The 10786-nt window shown below is 41.5% G+C and overlaps 1 protein-coding gene across 4 annotated transcripts in view; it reads left to right on the top strand.

The window, feature by feature from the left end:
- The first annotated feature begins 203 nt into the window (after positions 1 to 203).
- Positions 204 to 10786, top strand: part of LOC105493212 (activin A receptor type 1C) — a 95253-nt gene continuing 84670 nt past the window's right edge. For 2 of the 4 annotated variants that reach the window (XM_011760737.3, XM_011760734.3), the window contains exon 1: positions 204 to 497. In XM_011760737.3, the coding sequence (XP_011759039.1) occupies positions 425 to 497 (73 nt within the window). In that variant the 5' untranslated portion in view covers positions 204 to 424. Of the gene's footprint in view, positions 498 to 685; positions 703 to 3630; positions 3728 to 10786 lie in introns of those variants that run through there. The other 2 variants (XM_024796406.2, XM_011760736.3) reach the window with 2 other exon arrangements.

Genomic DNA, 10786 nt, shown 5'->3' with positions numbered 1-10786 from the left:
CCGGAGGTTCCGCGACGCTTCCCCACCTCCCCTCTTTCTTCGCCCCAGCTCTGGGCTCTCACCGCTGGGTACAGGGCCGCCTTTGCCCGCCTGCCCTGCAGCAGCAGGCCCGGGCGGCTGCGAGAGGGCGCAGGGGGCGGAGGCGCGGCAGGGGCGGGCTCTGCCGCTCGCCCCACCACCCCCTCCCCGCCCGGCTGCGGGGCCAGTGGCAGGAGCGCCGCGCACCGCCAGCCGCGGGGGGCGTGGGATGGGGGCGGCCGGGGAGGGGGGCGCCCACACTGACTAGAGCCAACCGCGCACTTCAAAAGGGTGTCGGTGCCGCGCTCCCCTCCCGCGGCCCGGGAACTTCAAAGCGGGCCGTGCTGCCCCGGCTGCCTCGCTCTGCTCTGGGGCCTCGCAGCCCCGGCGCGGCCGCCTGGTGGCGATGACCCGGGCGCTCCGCTCAGCGCTCCGCCAGGCTCTCCTGCTGCTCGCCGCGGCCGCCGAGCTCTCGGCAGGTACGTTGCTGGTTTCTCTCCCGGCGTCCGCGACGGTGGGAGCTGGGGGGAGGTCTGCGAGTGGGCACGGGGGGGGGAGGGGGACAGCGGGTACTCCGAGCAAACTGACCTTCGGGGCGGACCGGGAAGAGCCAGTCGGATTGAGGGGGCGCGGGATAGGGTGCAGCGTGGGCACCTGACGTCTGGCAGCCGTAGGGGTAGACAGGTGTGTTGGGGACGAAGCCACCGGAAGAGGGAAAAGGCGGCAGGGACGTGGGGGAATAAGTAGTAGGAGTGAGGTGGGTGACTAATTTGTGGGCAGTTGCAGCGGAGAAAATAGGAGAGCGTTTGTGGGTGCGCGCATGGCTGGGAGCTGGGTTCACCCTGCAGGGACCGGGAGGGCTGCAGGTGTGCGTCGGACGCGCTCTGTGCTAAGCCCCTGAGAGCTGCTGAAGGATGGTGGCATGGTGGTGGTGGGAGGTGGTGATTTAGTCTGAGTTTTAGGAGGCGGGGAATACCCCAAAAGCCGCAGATGCCAAGCTATGGAGGCGAGAGTGGGAGCTTGAATCTGTGTGGTTTGCAACGCACATTGCTTTCGAGGTACGATCTTTACTCAGAGTTCCTGGGGAAAAAAATTCTGGCAAGCGCCCCAGAGTTTATAACAGGTCTGTGCCTTGATAGGCTAAATAGAGCCCTCTACCCAATCTAGAAGCCAGACGTTTCTTTATAATGTTTACTAGAAAGTGGGGCAAATGCATCTTTGATAAAATCATAATATGCTGTGACTAAAAGCCCTTTACCTAGAAAACTGTTTGCATTACATTGTCCTGGATTATGCAGAGGAGGAACAGATTCTTTGCTAACTCATTCTTTTAAAATTTCTATCAGACATTGAAGTCATTTGCACATAAAAATACGGTGTTTTCCCATAGAGCTGTGTTTTGTCCGAAGCTGATTTTGATGCATTTTGTTTTCCCAGATGACAATCTGTTTGACATTAATAGCTATATTCATGGTGGGTCGTTTTCCTCTTAGTGACATGTGCAACAGAATGATTTGAATGATGTGATTGCTGTCATGTACAGATTTCAGTGTTTCAGATGGCCTGAGAGAATCACTAAATACAATATTCAAATACAAATTTGATTATTGACAAAATCTGAGGATTAAAGCATTTCAGTTATCTTTTAGGAAAACAGCCCAAGACTGTCAGAAAGATAATGGGATAAAGTGAAATATTTGCGTTTAGAGTTAATAAATTTATAAGTGGGAGAAAACCAACTATGGGAAAGTCTTTAAAAAATGGGTGAAAACTCTGCTAACTTGGGATACTGAAAGTGCTCTTGACAATTTAATAGAATTTACATAGAAAAGTCTTTAAGATATCACAGTTTTGATGGGGTGAAACTGCCTCTGCAGGCTGTCTGTACAACTCTTTTTATTTGGAGGAGCTGATAACTTGGCTGCACACATTTTAAAAACAGATTCAATTTTTTTTTAATGTAGCTTCAAGGGTATATTTTGTTGTATATCCAGAATCTTTAGAAAATTTCAGAGACCTTGAGCATAGCAACATGCCTCATGTTCTTGAAAAGGCGTGGAAACTTTTGACATTGAAATATGCAAAAAATAAAAAAAGATAATCCATTCAAAGTCGCTCACTTAAAATTTGAAGTCTAAGGAAAATGCATGATATGGAATAATATAGTAGAGACGTATTTATTGAAGTTGAACTTTTACAAAAACCTTTTCTATGTCAGGTGCAATCATTTTCAAATCTTCTTAAGAAATTTTTACCCCTCTGTGTCCCACATTAACAATGTATATTGCTACTTACAGTATTTATTCTTAACTTTATAAAAATCTCTGGCTATTGGTAGAAAGATTCAAGGTAGTTTTGTTTTGCTTTTCATTTTTTCAATTTGTTTTATCACATGCTTAGCCAACTGTATTTTTACCTGGTCACTTTTACAAATTACACTGTTAATCATATTGGCCATTTATGACATGTACTTGCCATTGTTGGAATGTTACATGAGAAGTCGTTCTTGATGTAATGACATAGTTAGTGAAACGGTGTGACAGAAGGCACCACCTTTCATTTGACTCTGCAGAGCAGGCCTAGAACTTTAAATATCTGAACACATGATAAACCAGGAAACCTTTTTTACTTTGGTTGCTCATTCCCCACATTGTTGTCACCTTAGGGATGTCCATTGCTCCTTTTTGAGAATCTCAGAAGATAACAGCTGGTGGAGACTTAGAAAAACTATTTATTGGTCTAGACTGGAATTAAAAAAAATCAGGCTAGCCAGGTGCAGTAGCTCACGCCTCTAATCCCAGTACTTTGGGAGGCCAAGGCATGAGGATTGCTTGAGGCCAGCAAGTTCAAGACCAGCTTAGGCAACACAGTGAGACGCCGTCTCTACAAAAAATTTAAGAACAACTAGCCAGGTCTGGTGGCACACACCTGTGGTCCTAGCTGCTTGGGAGGCTGAGACAGGAGGATTGCTTGAGATGAGGAGTTCAAGATTGCAGTGAGCCATGATCGCACCACTACACTCCAGCCTGGGTGACAGTGAGGCACCATCTCTAAAAACAAAAGAAACGAAAAAATCAGGCTGCTCTGAGTTGCTGTGATTATGTAGGTACTGGATGCCTTGATGTCTGATAAGAGAGACCTGACATGGCTTCACAACATTCATCATGTGTACCCAAAAAAGAAGTGGCAGAAAATGTCCTGGAGTTCTCTACTTTGAAGCTATGATTTAGATGTTTCATGGATTTACATATTGTGCATTCTCTTCTAATTTCTTGAAACTCCTTTGTCCTCTGGTCCAGAAAGCATTATAGTCCAGAAAGCTGTATGTTGTTACTCTAAAAATGGAATAAGTATCTCCTTAATAACCAGGGTGAGAGTGAAGGTTTCAAGTAATGAAATTCATCCCCCCATCCCCCTGCACCCCTGCACCACCACCGCAAACAATAGTTAGCAGTTTCCACTAAGAGTTTTCCACAGTGTTGCTGGAAGTGAAAGTGAAAGCTCAGGGCTGACTGAGTTTATAAATGCAAAAGATGTTGCCACCTTTGTCCTTCTTTAAGCATAGTCATTTATTGGTTGATTGACACAGGTGTGGCAAGAGGCTCCCTGGTTCCAAGGAAGACATCTCTGGCCCAGGAGAAGCTATGATTAGAGATTTCCTCTGAATTGGTAAACTCATACAAAAAATAAAGGACTTTGAGCTGTGAAAGTGAGTAGCTAAGGATGACTTACCCAAGCAATGGAAGAATGGACCCTTAATTGGGGTGGGACAGACTGCAGGAAAAGCTGGTGTGGGGAGAGAAGGGTTGGTGGTGACAGATACAGGAGCTCTGTTTTGGATATGTTGAGTTTAAAATACCTCTAAGATGCTGAAATGGAGATGTCAAGTAAGCAGCTGGTTTTCTGGGTCTGAAGTTCAGGGGATAAATCTGGACTGATGATAAAAAATTGAGAGCCAAGGGCATTTACCGATAACTTTTCAAAGACGCATTAAATAGAGCCACAGACTTAGCAAATAAGGCAGAGAATACCTTGTTAGATTGAATTTGAGATAAACAATGAATACCTCTTTAGTGTAAGTGTGTCACAAGTATGACATGGAACACAAATATATTAAAAATTAATTGCTGTTTAATTCCAATTTAACTGGGTGTTCTGTACTTTTATCCTGCAAACCAACATAAATGAAATCCTGTTGTGAGATAAACTGTTGCTGATGCATATATTTCTGGCTCTTTTATTAAAAAGAGAAGTGAAGACCTATTTTCTAGCCCTCATCTCTAAAAACCTCTCCTGTTCTAGCTCTGTTACTGTCTTCATATGCGTCTCTGGATGTGTCACTCCCAACTCTTTGCACAGGATATGTCTCTTCTGTGTGAACCTGAAAGGCTGCCTAGCTTTTCCTAATCCTACATGAGTATCTAGACATGAAAATATGGGTGAAAAAAACAAGAATAACTCTTGATTCCCTTGATTGTTGCATGAAAGCAGTTGGTTTTTCCCAAGTTTGCTGTATTTTGAAACTGGTTATTTTCAGATGCAGTTTTGGAGTAGTTTCCTTTTGAATAAACTTTCATGTTTCTCTTTTAGGGGAAATGCTTTCAGGCAATGGCCAAGACCCACTTTGTTGTACTTTTCTTGGCAGTACTTGCATCTCTTGCCATAAATAAGGTTAAGAGGAGAGGAGATTGGATAGAGGCAGGAATAGGGAGGCTGCTGAGCCCTATGGGACCTGTTACTCCAATGTAGTTTGAAGTTTTAGAGCATGTTTCTAAGAGAGCAATGACATGTTTTTGGGGGAAGGGGCTTGGATACATAAATATCATCCTGAAGCTGTTTAGTTCCTGCTCTAGCTTAGTCTTGACCTGTAAATGTGGCTACCAAATGATTAATGTTATCTTCAATTTGAGATCTGTAGTGTCCTCTAAATGGACAACTGCAGGCGTGGATCATTACAAAGCTCAAACAGATTATGTCAACATGTATATGAAGAGTTTATTTTAATAAATAATAGAACAAGAGAATTTTCAAGTATAATTCGTAAACAGAACAAAACAAAGGAAAAATTCTAAGCATAAGGAGTGTACTATGTATTATACCTTATCATTAAACAATTTTAAATTATTTTAAAAAATTTTGTGGGTACATCGTAGATACATATATGTATGGGGTACATGACATATTTTGATACAGGCATGCAGTGTGAAATAAGCACGTCATGGAAAATAGGGTATCCATCCCCTCAAACATTTTATCCTTTGACTTACAAACAATCCAATTACATGCTTTATTTTAAAATATGCAATTAAGTTATTACTGACTATAGCCACCGTATTGTGCTATCAAGTAGCAGGTCCTATTCATTTTTTCTTTATTTTTGTACCATTAACTGTCCCCACCTCCATGCCAACCCCCTGCTACCCTTCCCAGCCTCTGATAACAGTTCTTCTACTCTCTCTGACCATGAGTCTAATTTTCTTGATTTTAAGATCCCACAAGTAAGTGAGAACAGGTGATGCTTATCGTTCTGTTCTTGGCTTATTTCAGTTAACATAATGATCTCCACTTCCATCCATGTTGTTGCAAATGACTGGATCTCATTCTTTTTATGGCTGAATAGTTCTCCATTGTGTATATGTACCACATTTTCATTATGCATTCATCTGTTGATGGACACTCAGGTTGCTTCCAAATCTTGGCTATTGTAAACAGTGCTGCAACAAACATGGAAGTGCAGATCTCTTCCATATACTGATTTTCTTTCTTTTGGGTTATATCCATCAGTGGGATTGCTGGATCATATGGTAGCTCAAGTTTTAATTTTCTGAGGAACCTCCAAAGGGTTCTTCTTAGTGTTTGTACTAATTTACAATCCTGCCAACAGTGTACAAGTGTTCCCTTTTTATTTATTTATTTATTTATTTATTTATTATTATTATTATACTTTAAGTTGTAGGGTACATGTGCATAACGTGCAGGTTTGTTACATATGTATACTTGTGCCATGTTGGTGTGCTGCACCCATCAACTCATCATTTACATCAGGTATAACTCCCAGTGCAATCCCTCCCCCCGCCCCCCTCCCCATGATAGGCCCCGGTGTGTGATGTTCCCCTTCCTGAGTCCAAGTGATCTCATTGTTCAGTTCCCACCTATGAGTGAGAACATGCGGTGTTTGGTTTTCTGTTCTTGTGATAGTTTGCTAAGAATGATGGTTTCCAGCTGCATCCATGTCCCTACAAAGGACACAAACTCATCCTTTTTGATGGCTGCATAGTATTCCATGGTGTATATGTGCCACATTTTCTTAATCCAATCTGTCACTGATGGACATTTGGGTTGATTCCAAGTCTTTGCTATTGTGAATAGTGCTGCAATAAACATACGAGTGCATGTGTCTTTATAGCAGCATAATTTATAATCCTTTGGGTATATACCCAGTAATGGGATGGCTGGGTCATATGGTACATCTAGTTCTACATCCTTGAGGAATCGCCATACTGTTTTCCATAATGGTTGAACTAGTTTACAATCCCACCAACAGTGTAAAAGTGTTCCTATTTCTCCACATCCTCTCCAGCACCTGTTGTTTCCTGACTTTTTAATGATTGCCATTCTAACTGGTGTGAGATGGTATCTCATTGTGGTTTTGATTTGCATTTCTCTGATGGCCAGTGATGATGAGCATTTTTTCATGTGTCTGTTGGCTGTATGAATGTCTTCTTTTGAGAAATGTCTGTTCATATCCTTTGCCCACTTTTTGATGGGGTTGTTTGTTTTTTTCTTGTAAACTTGTTTGAGTTCTTTGTAGGTTCTGGATATTAGCCCTTTGTCAGATGAGTAGATTGCAAAAATTTTCTCCCATTCTGTAGGTTGCCTGTTCACTCTGATGGTAGTTTCTTTTGCTGTGCAGAAGCTCTTTAGTTTAATGAGATCCCATTTGTCAATTTTGGCTTTTGCTGCCGTTGCTTTTGGTGTTTTAGACATGAAGTCTTTGCCCATGCCTGTGTCCTGAATGGTACTACCTAGGTTTTCCTCTAGGATTTTTATGGTATTAGGTCTAACATTTAAGTCTCTAATCCATCTTGAATTAATTTTCGTATAAGGAGTAAGGAAAGGATCCAGTTTCAGCTTTCTACTTATGGCTAGCCAATTTTCCCAGCACCATTTATTAAATAGGGAATCCTTTCCCCATTTCTTGTTTCTCTCAGGTTTGTCAAAGATCAGATGGCTGTAGATGTGTGGTATTATTTCTGAGGACTCTGTTCTGTTCCATTGGTCTATATCTCTGTTTTGGTACCAGTACCATGCTGTTTTGGTTACTGTAGCCTTGTAGTATAGTTTGAAGTCAGGTAGCGTGATGCCTCCAGCTTTGTTCTTTTGACTTAGGATTGTCTTGGAGATGCGGGCTCTTTTTTGGTTCCATATGAACTTTAAAGCAGTTTTTTCCAATTCTGTGAAGAAACTCATTGGTAGCTTGATGGGGATGGCATTGAATCTATAAATAACCTTGGGCAGTATGGCCATTTTCACGATATTGATTCTTCCTATCCATGAGCATGGTATGTTCTTCCATTTGTTTGTGTCCTCTTTTATTTCACTGAGCAGTGGTTTGTAGTTCTCCTTGAAGAGGTCCTTTACATCCCTTGTAAGTTGGATTCCTAGGTATTTTATTCTCTTTGAAGCAGTTGTGAATGGAAGTTCATTCCTGATTTGGCTCTCTGTTTGTCTGTTACTGGTGTATAAGAATGCTTGTGATTTTTGCACATTAATTTTGTATCCTGAGACTTTGCTGAAGTTGCTTATCAGCTTAAGGAGATTTTGGGCTGAGACAATGGGGTTTTCTAAATATACAATCATGTCATCTGCAAACAGGGACAATTTGACTTCTTCTTTTCCTAACTGAATACCCTTGATTTCTTTCTCTTGCCTAATTGCCCTAGCCAGAACTTCCAACACTATGTTGAATAGGAGTGGTGAGAGAGGGCATCCCTGTCTTGTGCCAGTTTTCAAAGGGAATTTTTCCAGTTTTTGCCCATTCAGTATGATATTGGCTGTGGGTTTGTCATAAATAGCTCTTATTATTTTGAGGTACGTTCCATCAATACCGAATTTATTGAGCGTTTTTAGCATGAAGGGCTGTTGAATTTTGTCAAAAGCCTTTTCTGCATCTATTGAGATAATCATGTGGTTCTTGTCTTTGGTTCTGTTTATATGCTGGATTATGTTTATTGATTTGCGAATGTTGAACCAGCCTTGCATCCCAGGGATGAAGCCCACTTGATCATGGTGGATAAGCTTTTTGATGTGTTGCTGAATCCGGTTTGCCAGTATTTTATTGAGGATTTTTGCATCGATGTTCATCAGGGATATTGGTCTAAAATTCTCTTTTTTTGTTGTGTCTCTGCCAGGCTTTGGTATCAGGATGATGTTGGCCTCATAAAATGAGTTAGGGAGGATTCCCTCTTTTTCTATTGATTGGAATAGTTTCAGAAGGAATGGTACCAACTCCTCCTTGTACCTCTGGTAGAATTCAGCTGTGAATCCATCTGGTCCTGGACTTTTTTTGGTTGGTAGGCTATTAATTATTGACTCAATTTCGGAGCCTGCTATTGGTCTATTCAGGGATTCAACTTCTTCCTGGTTTAGTCTTGGAAGAGTGTAAGTGTCCAGGAAATTATCCATTTCTTCTAGATTCTCCAGTTTATTTGCGTAGAGGTGTTTATAGTATTCTCTGATGGTAGTTTGTATTTCTGTGGGGTCGGTGGTGATATCCCCTTTATCATTTTTAATTGCGTCGATTTGATTCTTCTCTCTTTTCTTCTTTATTAGTCTTGCTAGTGGTCTGTCAATTTTGTTGATCTTTTCAAAAAACCAACTCCTGGATTCATTGATTTTTTGGAGAGTTTTTTGTGTCTCTATCTCCTTCAGTTCTGCTCTGATCTTAGTTATTTCTTGCCTTCTGCTAGCTTTCGAATGTGTTTGCTCTTGCTTCTCTAGTTCTTTTAATTGCGATGTTAGAGTGTCAATTTTAGATCTTTCCTGCTTTCTCTTGTGGGCATTTAGTGCTATAAATTTCCCTCTACACACTGCTTTAAATGTGTCCCAGAGATTCTGGTAGGTTGTATCTTTGTTCTCATTGGTTTCAAAGAACATCTTTATTTCTGCCTTCATTTCGTTATGTACCCAATAGTCATTCAGGAGCAGGTTGTTCAGTTTCCATGTAGTTGAGCGGTTTTGATTGAGTTTCTTAGTCCTGAGTTCTAGTTTGATTGCACTGTGGTCTGAGAGACAGTTTGTTATAATTTCTGTTCTTGTACATTTGCTGAGGAGTGCTTTACTTCCAATTACGTGGTCGATTTTGGAGTAAGTACGATGTGATGCTGAGAAGAATGTATATTCTGTTGACTTGGGGTGGAGAGTTCTATAGATGTCTATTAGGTCTGCTTGCTGCAGAGATGAGTTCAATTCCTGGATATCCTTGTTAACTTTCTGTCTCGTTGATCTGTCTAATGTTGACAGTGGAGTGTTGAAGTCTCCCATTATTATTGTATGGGAGTCTAAGTCTCTTTGTAAGTCTCTAAGGACTTGCTTTATGAATCTGGGTGCTCCTGTATTGGGTGCATATATATTTAGGATAGTTAGCTCTTCCTGTTGAATTGATCCCTTTACCATTATGTAATGGCCTTCTTTGTCTCTTTTGATCTTTGATGGTTTAAAGTCTGTTTTATCAGAGACTAGTATTGCAATCCCTGCTTTTTTTTGTTCTCCATTTGCTTGGTAAATCTTCCTCCATCCCTTTATTTTGAGCCTATGTATGTCTCTGCGTGTGAGATGGGTCTCCTGAATACAGCAGACTGATGGGTCTTGACTCTTTATCCAGTTTGCCAGTCTGTGTCTTTTAATTGGAGCATTTAGTCCATTTACATTTAAGGTTAAGATTGTTATGTGTGAACTTGATCCTGCCATTATGATATTAACTGGTTATTTTGCTCGTTAGTTGATGCAGTTTCTTCCTAGCCTCGATGGTCTTTACATTTTGGCATGTTTTTGCAATGGCTGGTACCAGTTGTTCCTTTCCATGTTGAGTGCTTCCTTCAGGTTCTCTTGTAAGGCAGGCCTAGTGGTGACAAAATCTCTAAGCATTTGCTTATCTGTAAAGGATTTTATTTCTCCTTCACTTATGAAACTTAGTTTGGCTGGATATGAAATTCTGGGTTTAAAATTCTTTTCTTTAAGAATGTTGAATATTGGCCCCCACTCTCTTCTGGCTTGGAGAGTTTCTGCCAAGAGATCTGCTGTTAGTCTGATGGGCTTCCCTTTGTGGGTAACCCGACCTTTCTCTCTGGCTGCCCTTAAGATTTTTTCCTTCATTTCAACTTTGGTGAATCTGGCAATTATGTGTCTTGGAGTTGCTCTTCTCGAGGAATATCTTTGTGGCGTTCTCTGTATTTCCTGGATTTGAATGTTGGCCTGCCCTACTAGGTTGGGGAAGTTCTCCTGGATGATATCCTGAAGAGTGTTTTCCAACTTGGTTCCATTTTCCCCCTCACTTTCAGGCACCCCAATCAGACGTAGATTTGGTCTTTTTACATAATCCCATACTTCTTGCAGGCTTTGTTCATTTCTTTTTCTTCTTTTTTCTTTTGGTTTCTCTTCTCGCTTCATTTCATTCATTTGATCCTCAATCGCAGATACTCTTTCTTCCAGTTGATCGAGTCGGTTGCTGAAGCTTGTGCATTTGTCACGTATTTCTCGTGTCATGGTT

This window comes from Macaca nemestrina, chromosome 11 (genome assembly GCF_043159975.1).
Source record: "Macaca nemestrina isolate mMacNem1 chromosome 11, mMacNem.hap1, whole genome shotgun sequence".
Classification (NCBI taxonomy): domain Eukaryota; kingdom Metazoa; phylum Chordata; class Mammalia; order Primates; family Cercopithecidae; genus Macaca; species Macaca nemestrina.
Note: the sequence above shows the minus strand (reverse complement) of the source record. Positions and strands in the feature narration are given on the sequence as shown.